This window comes from Poecilia mexicana, unplaced genomic scaffold (assembly GCF_051168715.1).
Source record: "Poecilia mexicana isolate PSO_F unplaced genomic scaffold, ASM5116871v1 scaffold_3, whole genome shotgun sequence".
In the NCBI taxonomy this organism is placed as follows: domain Eukaryota; kingdom Metazoa; phylum Chordata; class Actinopteri; order Cyprinodontiformes; family Poeciliidae; genus Poecilia; species Poecilia mexicana.
Genome location: NW_028263372.1, coordinates 28,336,754 through 28,350,604, shown reverse-complemented (window position 1 = coordinate 28,350,604; position 13,851 = coordinate 28,336,754). Strand labels below are relative to the sequence as shown.

General features: G+C 38.0%; 1 protein-coding gene across 1 annotated transcript in view; it reads right to left on the bottom strand.

Annotated features, from left to right (window-relative positions):
- Nucleotides 1–377: 377 nt before the first annotated feature.
- The window catches only part of lrrc49 (leucine rich repeat containing 49), a 34,712-nt gene continuing 21,238 nt past the window's right edge, over nucleotides 378–13,851 (bottom strand). Inside the window, exons 12-18 of the mRNA XM_014993353.2 lie at nucleotides 13,419–13,594; nucleotides 11,976–12,071; nucleotides 7,945–8,179; nucleotides 7,028–7,213; nucleotides 5,852–5,961; nucleotides 3,456–3,609; nucleotides 378–1,156 (exon numbers count right to left, since the gene is read on the bottom strand). Of these exons, the coding sequence (XP_014848839.2) occupies nucleotides 941–1,156; nucleotides 3,456–3,609; nucleotides 5,852–5,961; nucleotides 7,028–7,213; nucleotides 7,945–8,179; nucleotides 11,976–12,071; nucleotides 13,419–13,594 (1,173 nt within the window). The 3' untranslated portion in view covers nucleotides 378–940. The remainder of the gene's footprint in view (nucleotides 1,157–3,455; nucleotides 3,610–5,851; nucleotides 5,962–7,027; nucleotides 7,214–7,944; nucleotides 8,180–11,975; nucleotides 12,072–13,418; nucleotides 13,595–13,851) is intronic.

The following is a 13,851-nucleotide window of genomic DNA, read 5'->3' as shown; positions in this document are numbered from 1 at the left end:
AAAATTAGTCGTTTCTTTCTGTTTTAAAGGTTATTAAGACTTCATCTGCTTAATCCAGTCAACATTTCTAGAGAAGCGTCAAACTTTAACATTTGTGGTTTGATTCATCATGATAAAAAATGGGGAACCTCCAGACATACAAAACCTGCAGCAGAACAGACAGCCTATCCAGGGACCCAGTGGATCAACTAAACCAAAGAATGGGACTGACAGATGACAGAACCCTCACTGTCACAGGGACGTAAGGCACTTGTTTTAGTTTTATGGTAGTTCTGGTACTAAAAGCTCTGAATACCCCCCCAACCCCCCAAAAAACATCAACTACGTATATATCAATGTTTTCAGAAAATAGAACCAATAAAACTATGCACACAAACTTTGTGCTAATGCAGAATCTTTTAATACTAAGTACAATACAGAAAGTCAGTAGTAAACAAAAAAGACCATGTGTTTGTCTGTGCCCTTTCTTTCATGTCAGGCAGGACGAAGTGAGATAATAATGCATGATGCTGATTAGAAGACAGAAAAATCCTTCTATTCTCCAGAAAAAGAGACTCTGGTAATTTTCAGTCAAGGACGGTGCAGGATTTCATTCAGAAAGCTTTTAAAGTGCAGAGGATTTTTTTTAGGGAAGTCAGTGCACCAACAAGTCAGTGAGTCCTTTTAAGCTTCCTTAGGCATGATACAGCTCCACACTCTGAGGAATGGAATCAGTGAAAATCTACATTCAGTCAAGATGTGCTGACAATTTTACAGACATCTTTAAATCCTCCGTCTCAAAAGAGCCTCCAATTAACAACTGATCAAATCAGAGGGAGATGATGCGCCAAGAATTGGGAGTTTGACGTGGAAAAAAAAAAAAAAAAAAAAAAAAGCAGCAGGAAGCAATGTCCACATTTGCTAATGTGTATGTGATCTTAGGGTGAACCTTTGGTCCTTTTCACTTGGTCTCAGTGAGCTTTGCAAGACTGGCTTGGCGGAAGGCCCCTCTGTCCCTCATCTCCAACACGCAGTCTCTCACCATCTCTGCAAACATGGACGGCCAGAGCTTGTGTAAAGCCTCACCCTTCAGATTGGTATCTGACGCCCTTTTGACCAACTCCTGGAGGTATTGTTCTATCATGGCGGCGCGCTCCGATGACTCCACAGTGCCCTCCTGGGAGGAAGTAAGCATATTCACAGAGTGAAACATTGTGTAGATTAATTACACTGCTGGAAGTTGCCTGAGGCACTTTGTGGATACCAAAGGAAGACCTTAACAGAAATTACTTAAATGATTAATTGATGAGTAAAAGCAAGAGTGATTACATTTTTTAAACCCAATTAGTGGCACAGTTTTAGTAGAATAGAATATAATGTTTTTTAATGTTTTTCACTGTACATCTGTACAAAGAGAATAAAGCTAGCTCCAAAACAGTACTAGTATCATGAAGAAAATAATATCACAATGAATCAACTGTCATCTAAAGGAAGTATCTCTAATGAGGGCAATAAACTACTGCAAATCAATGGATTTATTTGGCATTTCTAAATACATTTTGCTATATCTGACAATTTAAATAAATATAATAAAGAAAAAAATAACTATAACATGTCTTAATGCATGACTAAATATGGAAATAATTCATTTAATTATTTCATAACCCTGTCATGAATTGGCTTTCTGTCAGCGTTCCCACCAAAGTCAGTAGGCGGAGCTAAAGGTGCTATGTACAAAATGATTGGTCTGCAGTAAGGTTGCTGTGCAGGTTAACCAATCAGGTATCCAGCTCCATCTGGCAAGCCACATGACATTATAAATTTAATAATGGATTGTAGCACATAAAATATGAAGTAATTAAACACAAAACTAGTCTAATACTATGTATAAAACATTTATTTTGAGATTGCCATTGATAGAAAGGGCAATAGAAATATTTTCTTGAGGTAGTAACAAGTTCCTAATTGTATTTTTGATTCATTGTGATATTGTATGTTTTCTTCATGATCTCAGGTTAAAATTGGGCCATAAATTTGCACAATTCTTAGTTTACCACAGACTGATGTAAAAGATGTAATCACTCTTCTCTTTGCTCATCACTAGATCATGTAAGTCATTCCACTAAGTGCCTCAGGCAGTTCCCAAATCCTTTAAAGTTCTTATGCACACAAAATATAATTGGGACAAGCTAAAATAAAGGAAACCTAATACACGCATTGTGGTTTCATATTTAAGCAGTTCCAAAAGCTTCAGAAGATATATGTGTAGCTGACCTGGAGCTGACCTGAATAGAATAAAGAATAGCAAGAAGAGTTCAGAGTGAACTCATATGTTACTCCACTTGATCCCCCCAAGCGAGCTAAAGAATGTGCAGAGAACCCAAAAACAGTCTTTAAATGTTTTGGATTTGATGTTGTTGTTGACACTGCATGCCATGTCATCTGATATGTAGCCTGTGGCAATACTTGTAGAGGTAGATCACTGGAATAGCACCAAAAGTACATCTTCAGATTTCAAATCAGATTCTAACCACATTTTGCCATCAGGGTAATAAACGAGAGACATACATGCAGCGTAAAGTCTTTGAAATGTGAGCTTAACAGGTTGTAAATTAATGTTAAGGTTGTTCTGAAGACAGGCAGGCATGTGGAAGCTACTAGCATAAAAACAGACCAAGGTTGTAAGCCATTTAAAACCTGAACAATTTTTTCATGATATCATTTCTTCAGTTAGAAAGTTCTTTGGCCTACAGAGAACTATTACAGGATATGTAATGTGATATCTGTCTAAGATAAAGGATTTTTTTTTTCAATAATGGCAGATTTATGAGCTGATATTTAATGTTATTTAACCTCATTCTACACTATGCAGATATTCTGTATGACCTGACAAAAATTAACTCGCATGCCAAATAATTTAAGTGCCTCTAATAGCAGGACAAACCAGCTTTTAATAACTGTTTGACCACTTTGGTATTCGTATACATTTAGCTTAAAACTAGTCACAGTGTTGCAGACTACTTACTGTGTGTATGGAAAAAAAAACTCTGTCCAGATTTTACACCTTTCATCCTGATAAACAATCACTATACAAAGCGGCACACCCTATGACTGAATGTTTCACAAAATGCGCAGTGTTTCTTCACACTTAGTCCTCTTCAATTATGTTTTTAAAGATGTCAACATATTTGGCAAGACACAAGCAATGGGAGCTACACTAGAAATCACAGTTCAGTAGCAAAAAAGAAGTGCTTCAACACTTCTGTGATGGCAAGTATCCATGCGGAGAAATCTCTCAGATCAGTGTGACATCTTCCATATTAGTAGCTTTTAGAAGGAGATTCCTGTCTGGCAGTCAGTGTCTGGCATTTAGTACACCTCAAGTGAAGAGGGATTGGTCTAGCAGACAAATGTCTAGATCTGCTTTTCACACCAGTGAGCTTTTGTAACACCTTTGTTAATAAAGCAGAACAAACCTCAGGGCTCTCTGCATTACAGTCTCTGCTTGGATAGTTAAAGAGTGCTCTGCTCAGGCCTTCGCCCAGGAGCTTCCCATTATCCCGAAGCTCCTCTGGACTCAGCCCTGCCCGCCGACCACGCCCCTCCAACAAGAACTGCAGCTGCCTTTTCCTACAAAGTGGAGACAGAAAAGCATAACAAGTGAGTCACAGTAAAGAAACGACCAGACACAGAAAAACAGTGGCAACAAGAGAACAAAACAAATTAGATAGCAACTTTCTCCTTTAACTCTGTAAAAAGGATTTTTAAGAAGAAAGAAAAAGAAATAGTTGAAAAAAAACCCCACCAAGGATAAACACATTTTTTTGAGAATCAAATACACACATTGAAATGAAAATGCACATGTATTTAAACAAATATCATAGTTTGTATGAAATAAACTACATCAAATGTTTCTATCAGTATAAAATCCTGTGTGATAAAGCTTTGTACCAACATGTTCAGCGGTGCCAGGATGCTTATATTTTACAAAGCAGGCTGGAGGCTAACATTCCACTTTAAATGACAGAGGGTGTGAAAGCATGTGGAAGTGTATCTGTGTCGACTGAAACCCATCAGTGTGTAGAAATCAGTTTCATACAAACCAGCAGGCTCAAATCACAGCAATGCAAATTGCTTTAAATAATAAACACATTTCAAATGATGTGCTTTCTATGCAAACACAACAAATGCTTTAAGTGCCTTCCTTTTGCTACATTACAATAAAACTAACAAAAGCTTACAATAAGCCTCAGTTTAATTTATTGGAAAATTAAGTTTTATTTTATTTCCTTTTTCAAACATGCTTTGTCACAAAATTTCAGGAATGCCAGATGACGCAGCTGGTAAGAATATGTGCCAGAGCAGCTTTGCCCTACGAAAAGTTAATATGGAGGTGAATCCAAATTGCTTGACTTAAAAAATTATTTACAAATACAAATATCAAAATTGCATTGAAAAATGACGATATCTGAAGCTTTGAATGTGTCACAAAGCACCGAAAATGGAAAGAGTTTTGCACAGTTGCAACCTACCAAGAAAATTACTGTCAATTCAAACTTAAAAAGACTTAGAAGAACATTAAGCAAAGGAGCTCCAAACAGCCCATTTAAACTCTGGAGGAGCTGCAGAGCTTTACAGGAAATGGAATACTGGAAACTCCTAGTCAGGTCACTGCATGCAGTTTGGCACTATTTAGGAAACAGGTAACTTCTGAAGCAAATTAGTTACAGTGGGTTTTATTTGGTTGCCATCAGTAAAAAGGGTTGAAAGCATGTATTAATTACCAATGCAAATTTAAGAAAACTACATACCCTTTGTAATAATGCACTACTTTTTGCTGAGCTACGATGTAAAATCCCATCTAAATATGATAAACTTAGTGGCTGTGACCTGACAAAATGTAAACAAGTTTAAGGGGAATGAATACCTTTGCAAGGCACAGTTCCTATTAGCAGAAGGTCACCAAACACAATACTGTTCTCTGCAATAAAGATTTGAAACTGTGACAACTGAATGCAAGTGGCTGCTCTGCAAGCAGATTAAGACTTCAACAGTGATATGAAAATGACAGGCCTCGGGCTGATGTGTATAATCCATGTGAATCCAAATGTTCACAAATTAGGTTGAGAGATGAAGATAAGTGGTGGGGGCCAAAAAGTTTGAAAATGAAAGTCAGGTTGAATCTCCTTCTCTGAGAGTTACTAAGTATTCAGGAAAAGCTTCATTATGTCCACTGTGAAGATGACATTATGCTATAGCGCTAAATAAAAGCACAAAGGACATATAATGGAGGCTTTTCGTTTTAAATATTTAATGTAAATGCAAATTATTACCACACAACTTCCCTGAGATTTCACAGTTGCAGATAATTATTTTAATTAAAAGAATAGAACTTAGTAACTAAAATAACAGGTCAAAAGTTAAAATGCTTAACTGCACTTAATTTTTCCTTTAAACAAGTCCATGTTTGCCTCAACCACACTTTTTAGAGCAATTTGAGAGTCATCTTGTGCGTGACAAGTAGAGCAGATTCTGTATTCGTGAGGATGTTTTTGTTGACCCAGAGTGACAGACCTTAAGACTTATTTGGCTGGAAGGAATGCTTGTGTCCAAGTGCCAAGAACCCACCCTCAGCCAGAAACACAAAGTCTAATTCCTCTGGCTCCTCGGTGCCAGCCTCTGTCTCTTAGCTACACACACAGTCCCTGAAATGTATACTCGCACAATGCTACACTCGGGCATGAATGCACATGTACAGAAGCCTACATATTCAGGAGGTGAAACTCATTGAAGAATCCAAACATTCTTGATTCATGTAAACAAATACTGCTTACAGCCTGAAACAGTCCACTGAGCATCTGACAGTTCTCACCTGGACTCTTCTAGCAGCAATAGGAGCCGGCAACGTGGGGTTTCGGTGGCTGCTATGTGACCCAGTGTCCCAAATACACGCTCTGCAGCAATTACATCATTCATGGTCACCTAAAATCAACAAAGAAAAGTTCACTGATTGCTATTTAGCATGTTTCTACAGTTGACTTAGAACCTAAAAACTTTAAGTCTGTCTTTCATGGTTTATGAAGTACAATAACAGCGGTATAGGAGAGCAGACTAAAGATACATTACACTTAAGAGTTTAGCTTAGTCAATGTTAATGTGCTCCTGCGAAATATAAATGACATAGCTAAGAAAGATGCTGACTTTCAGTCTGCCAAGAGTAAAAATAAAGTTAGGTATAATGATGTGTTCACTTTATATCGTTCATACAGCAAAGTTAAATGAGAAAACACAATATTTAATGTGTCCGTAAGTAACTATTTGTTTCACAAAACCTTCTCATCTGTAATAAACAGTTTCCAACATTTCCTAACCCCTAACCCGTTCTTGATGCATTTGTGCTTGATTTCTAAACTGATAGAAACAGGTTGTTTTAGTCAGACTGATGGAACCACCTCTCAATGCACTAATAGCAGGAAGTCTTTTGGGGTATGTTTCTACATTGTCCTAGCCAAAACATTTAACCTAGGCCTCTTCAGACCAGACCACCTTCCTTCACATGTAAATGGCCTGCACTTGTATAGCACTTTACACTACATTCACCTGCTGATTGTGGTAAGTTGTACAGCCTGCCCTGAGCAGACTGACAGAAGTGAAGGCTGTGATTAATGTTATCTAACAAACCTCTGAGATCTTCATAGAACAGAGATTATATATAGAGATTAAATTATACACAGATGGACCCAATTTACTTGTTAGGTGGAAGATATTTTGGGGTATCAGAGTAAAGGGAACTGAATACATATCAGAGTTTTCTGAGTTCTATTTGTAAAATATAAACATAGACATTCAAGTAATACTTTTCTTCCACTAAACAATAATGCACTAATTTCTGTTGGCGTGTCACAAAAAGTCTCAGTATTGAAGTCTGTGGTTGTAACGGTGAAAAGTTCAACATGCATACTTTACTACAAGATGGATACTGTACTACAAATGCAGTATTCATGCACTGTACATACTGGTCTGTACTGAAACAGAAGCCAGCCCTCACCTCCTGGCCATTGATCTTTTGAAGGTTGAAGTGGTAGAGACGATAGATGATGAATGAGCGCCACAAAGCCAGGCTGACCACTGGGTTTCCTTCTGGATGAATGGTCAGTTGGTCCAGACGCCTCACCTGAGCCAGAGCAGCAAGCTGGGGGAGACGGCTGATGTTGGTTTCCAGAAATATCAGGTGCTAAGAAAGAAAAAAACAAGTCCTACATCAATATTTTTTTTAATTATTTGTTAAAATGCCAAAGAAAATAAAGGGTAAAAATTTGCTTTAGGCTAAAACTCTATTTCAGTATTTGGCAATTTAAAGTATTACACTGCTATCAACAAATACAGAGTAACTTGATGTAATGTTTTTGTACAAAAAGATCCAGTACCTACCAAAGAAAAGACAAAGACTGAATGTCTAGCTAACTAAACCAATGCAGGTGCCAAAAACACAAGTTTCTAAATTTCACATTTGCACCAATCAGGGTTATCTTGGCAAATATTTTGCAACTGTAACATAACAAAAATATGATGCAGTTTTGAACCCAAAAACAAATCAGGTCATCCTGAATTGTCCATCAAAGGAAATACCCCTGCTTACTTTTCAACTTTTCTTTGAATTATTCTTAGGATTGTTTTAACCCTATTTCCTGATGTGAATTTACACCTTTTTTACACCTTGTGTTTTCTTATGTGATTTTTACTCAATTAAGATAATAAAGCCACAGATTGATGAATCTGATTGATGAAGTGGGAGTTCTTTTTTTAAGAAATAAGGGGAAAAACATATTTTTCCAGAATTAATATGCTGATCACCAACAAAAGCCAATTTGAAGATTCATTTCTACTCGATGTATATTTTCCTATTTTAGTTTTGATTTTGATTTTTTATTTTTAAATAGTTTTCCATGTAACTGGTGGCCTCACCGACAGATTTGGGAACTTGACTCTTATCCTAGGAAGTGTGGGAACGATGGCATCAAAGTTAATGAAGCGGAAGGCGATGACGGTGACAGCACCAGCAGTCTGAACACCCCAGCCTCTCTCCAGGGCCTCCAGGGCTCCAAGTCCAAATAAACGAAGGGTGTCTCCATCAAGCTCCGCCAGGTGACTGTCAGACAAGGACAAGCTCTGAACGTTGCCACTCCCTGTCTCCACAAGTCTGGAAAGAAAAACATGAAAACATCCTATTTGAAACAGAAGTGTGTTGCCTTGGGAAGTTTAAAGGCTAATCTTTGAGGAGGCAAAGGAGGATACAGCTATTTGAAGAATTATAAAGGAGGCGGCTGACAGTATCCTGCATGTTTTGGTTAATAGGTGCTCTCTGCTTACCTGCACAAGAGCTGAAGTCCTTATTTAATGAGAAGAAAATCTTGAGAGCAGAGAATCTTAGCAAGGCTAAATGAGATGTGTACCCAGGTGATAATTAGCAGCCTGTGTACTCACCTTTTTAGGTTTACATATACTCAGGGGACATTGCTTTATAGCAGGGTATCATAGAGTATCACTGAACAATTTGAGTTCAGGCCGCCAACAAACTAATTGCCCGTTTTCATACCGAACATAATGACTCTGTGGCTGAGACCCAGAGTGGATAGACTAATCCTTAGATGACAGAAGCTTAATCCAATACTGTTCTGACCAAGTTTTAGAAATCTAATTTCTTGACTTCACAAAGGTAGTCAAGGTCAGTTGACAACACACAGTACTATACTCGGGTAAAAACAAAAAACAAAGACTTTTTGAGGAACTACAAGACTTTACCTATGGAGATGAACAAGACATTTCTGTAAAATAAAATCAGACGTACTTTGAGTAGCTTCCTCTTATGAAACATCACACCACTGTCAAAGTCTTTCAGCTAGACAATGATGTCAAACACACAATCGCTGGACTTGAATCTACTGTAGTTAAATCAATGTAAAGAAGTGAAGAACACAGACGAGACTTAGACACTTTTAAGTTTAGAAAAAGTTTGTGAGAAAGAATGGGTCAAAGGATTACCTGAGCAATGGAAGTAAGTAATCTTCAGTAATATTTATTTTTACTGTACATTGGATCAACTAAAGATTGAATCAAAAGCATTCTGTTTAGCATGCCCAACGGCTCTGTAAATGTTACACTGCAGAGCTTGCCTAAAAGCCAATGCTAAGGATGAAACACTAAGAATGAAAGATATTGAAAAAATAAAATAATTGATAAATATATACCAGGTGTAGAAATCCACATTTTCCTCATTCATTTCTTTCTGATGTTTTTTCCAGCACTCTCTACAGTTTGGGCATTGTGATATATGTGGGCATCTACTGCAGTTGTGCTCCATCCACAAGGTTGACTATTACAAATTGTGACCTTGTGACACTTGGAATATATTAGCCAGCAATTATGCATTGCAGTTTTCTGCAATATAAACAATGTGCACACTGGACTTCTCTCCTAATACAGAATTACCAGCACAATGGCGAACACAGTGGCATTGATTTAGTTAACATCAATGCAGCTTTAGAAGATACTTCACATCTTTACTGCAGCTAAAAACAACACTGGAATGTGAATTAGAGTCAGGTCTTAATAACTTGGAGATGAAGCGTGACATATGGAGAAAGCACACAAAAAATGAGAAAAACTTGTGTGCACCATCAATCCTCTGCACTATGTCAGATGATGTCTCTCCATGATCAGGGCTGAAAGTCTGCCAGGTGGCTCTGAGCTCCATTGTGTCACAACGCTACAGATAAATCATGAAGGCGGAGAACAAGGCACGGAAAATGATGTGAAAAAAAACTATGGCAGTAACAAACCCTGAATCTACTATAGTTAGCTCCATCTCACATAATCCCACAGCTCTATTAAAAGTGACATCTGTCATCTCTAAAGAAGCTTAATCTTCCCAAAGAAACATCCAATGCACGCACTTACAGCTGCCTGAATAATGTAAGGCAGTCACACTGTCTGAGTTAATTTCATTACAACATAGCATTCCATCCTTTCATTAAAAGTGAAAACTACTAAGAGTCGTTGAGGCCAATAATTTGAAGTGTTCCAACATCATGTGTTGTTTCAAGATTTCACCTCTCATTAATGAATCTGCGTAAACCTTTGTCCTCATCTTTCTATCTCGACTGATGCGCTAGACACATTCCACCTGTCTTCTGCCTTAAACATTTGGCAAATGAAAAAGACATGACCCTGCATCAGCTTTGGTCTGGCAAATTCTGCTCCCGTAAATCTCAATTTGCTAACAAAATTAACATGCTCAAAGTGGCGTCAGCATTAACTTCAGTCTCATTCCGATTTGTCGCCAAGTCGTGGTAGCTAATGTCAAGCAGAGATGAGATCATGTGTTTTCTTTCTACATGAAAGAAAATTTTTTCTTAATCCAACGAATCTTATGATCTGTTTAAACAAACTGAGGAAATTATGTTTAAAGAGAGAGAACATTCTGTTCTCTCTGAATGTGACAACCGCGATCAGTTAATGCACACTGCTGCAGATTTCAAAATAAATTTCCACAACAGCAAGAAAATGAAGACTTGGTAGAAGCTAAAGTAGAGAGCGGAATGCCTATTCATGAAAATAAAACTGAAGTTTAGAGAACTATTTTGAAAAGTTAACTCTAATTTTGTGCAAATATCAGTGGTATCTTCAGTCTGTCAGTCTGCCCATACAGACTTACATGTAATGCTAAAGTTATTAAACTATAAATAGGTAGACAAAATGCAAGTTTAAGAAGAAATGATGTTATATCTAAAGTACCCTTAAATGAACTAAGTAAGATTAAACAAGAATTTGTTGTGCAAATGATTAATGTTAATAAAGAACCCGTCAGCTTCCTTAACAACTAACTGTATTTAGTTGTTAAGGTGGGATATATCAAACATAACTTAAAAGAAATTGAATTTGCAATTGGACACCTTGAAGTTGGCCTCTGTGTCCTTAAGCAGCTCTTGCTCTTTCCAACACTTGGCATTCAGCATGTCATTACAACAAGCTCAATTAAGCCATTAACAACCTTTCTTAGGAGCACTGCACTGAGAAATAGTTTGTATGATAAGCTCAGCAGAGTCGCTGTTCCACCAGGTGTTTGCTAATTGTTGCCGTCACTATTCTGGAGGATCTGAGTAGGGAAGGCACAGGGGAGGGGTGCTCTGTGAAGCGGAAGCTCGGCTGGAGAAATAAGCTTTTACTTTGTGAAAGCAAGCATTTAAGAAACCATGAATGACTGGAATCAGGATTCAAGGATTGCTCAAACATGTGTGAAAGAATTAAAGCAACACCTCAGATATGTGTTTCATGAGGGAATAACATTGTAACATGATAGAAAGCTCAAAAAAATCTATTGAGTCTACACTGGACTGAATCATATCAGTTGTACCTTTTCCCTCATTGAAACTACTTTAAAAACAAAAGTGTTGGCATTGAAGGTTTTTGTTTTGGGGCTATTTTTACATCACAATGCCGGGAGGAAAGGCATTCTCTGAAACATGTAATAATATTCCTTCAGACGGCCCTCGCTTTCATCAAAGCCCTCCTCTTCATAACTCACCCAGAGCTGGATCACAGTGTGTGCATGAGAAGCTACATTTGACTTCACAAAACAGTTTTCAACATCGTGTTATGAAGTCTAGCAGGGGAAAGCCTGTTTTTTAACATCTCCCACAGATACTTGTTTACTATCTCTCAAGGTGCATGACTAAGGAAGGTCTTTTGGTCCTGAGCATGTAAATAACAGGGCCACTGTGTTACTTAAACATATTATAAGGTGTGTTGGGAACAACAGCTGTTGCAGATATTGCATTCCTCAACTGCTAAATGGTATTTTAGTTACTGAAGATTTTACAGGGACATCAGTTCCAGAAGTCAAGTAACGCATCGGAAAACATATCTCAGGAGTTGATGGGAGTGGATCTGTGAACAGCATTAATGCTGCATTAAACATGAGAGGAGTTTTTCCTTACTTCGGATCTCGAGGGCTGTTAGGACGGCTGTTGGTGCGGAGTCTGTTTTCTGTTCCCCCTGATGGTCGTTCTGGTCCTGAACCCGGACTTATCCGTCTGTTGGAAAAATGCAAAAACATTCAGCAACATTAAAACACAATGTGTACAAACCTGAGCAAATTAGTGTCACTCCTGCTCTTCATTTGTTTGCTTGTCTCTCTGGTTGTGATGAATTTATATTTTGAGACTTTGGCTATAGAAACAAGGACCTGGGATGAAAGTAGTTATTTGAAATCATCCTAAAGAGACCACAAATATCTGAAAAAAAAATCCTGAAAATTCCTCCTTGTCATGACACTTACGATAAACTAGACCTAGAAATGTTCATGCCTATGGCAAATAAGATAAGGCCACATGAATTTGAACATACAGGTTTTTATGTCTACTTTGGGTTTAGTAATAGGACCACTGTTATAGTATATTGAAAAAACTCAGATTATCATATTTTGTCACATTACAACCCAAAAATGGATTTAAAACTCTGAGAAGTGTGGTGTCCATTTGTTTTCAAACAGAAACCTATCAGGACATGGCTGTCCACAAGGTGAGTGTCAACTATAGAAGGTGCCAAGTGGTCTATGGCAATTCTACATGAAGACAGATTTGGACCTAGTGAAATTTGGTGAGAAAAAGTTATTGTTCAAAAACAAGCAATACAAGCAATAGAAGTCCCACTTGCCACAGTGGGGGACAAAACAAGTATTTGGAAAAAGTCAGTACAAAATTCAATAGTTCAATCTATGAATGACGTGTGTGGGCAAAGACTGACACTGCACATCACCCTGAACACACTATTCTCAAGGTCGAACATGGTCTTAACAGAATCATGCTGTGGGATGCTTTTATTTCCTAGGATGTGCAAGATGGCCAGAGTTGACAGAAAGATGGATTAAGTTAAATACAAGGCAATAGCAGAGGAAAACATGCGAGAGCCACACAAAGACTTGGAATTAAAGCAGAGGTTAACTTTCCAGCAAACAACCAGAACTACTAAGGAATGGTTAGATCAAAGCATAGTCATGTGTTAGAATGGCACAGTCAAAGTTCAGACCCATATTCAACATATTCAATCAAGAATCTATCATAAGAAATAATAGAACTGTGTTCACATTTATTCCCTATTCAATCTAACCGAGTTGGAACTATTATACACAAAAGAAAGAGGCGAAATATCAGCCTGTAGGCGTGGAAAGATATTGGAGATAAACAACAAAAACCTGCAGCTCAATTTGCTTCTTAACATAATTTCATTAAAATAAATTTTGACAGCAATGTGACAAATTGTAGAAAATTGCAAGGGGTAACGGATACATAGCAAGGTACTGCAGTTTTGGCAAAATAGTGATTCCAAAAGTAAAAAAAAAATGGTCTGGTATTTTATAAGAAACATTATGCAGTACGCACCTTGGTTCTTCTGGAGACGTCTCCTGTCCAAGGCCATTGGTCTGCGCGGGGCTGTGAGCAGGACTGTTCTCTGGACTAGCGTCCTCCTTAGAGCCGTTTGTTGGAGGCAGCTCCAAGCAGGCTTTGACACCCTCCCACTGCTGGGCCGCATTACGGATCGCTAGACGACGCTTCTCCTTGATGAATACATCAAACACACAAACACAAAAGGTGTAACTACTCCAGTACATTGCACAGTACAGTGCAGTGTTGTGGTACTCGAAGTTGGTCTTGGTCTTAAGACCGGTCTTAAGACCATTTTTTGATGGTCTCGGTCTCGTCTCGGACTCGACCGCATTTGGTCTCGGTCTTGTCTCGGTCTCGGGCGCTGAGGACTCGGCATTTTATTTCAAGACCAGTCAAGACCGCAACTGTTAAAATATCACTAAACATG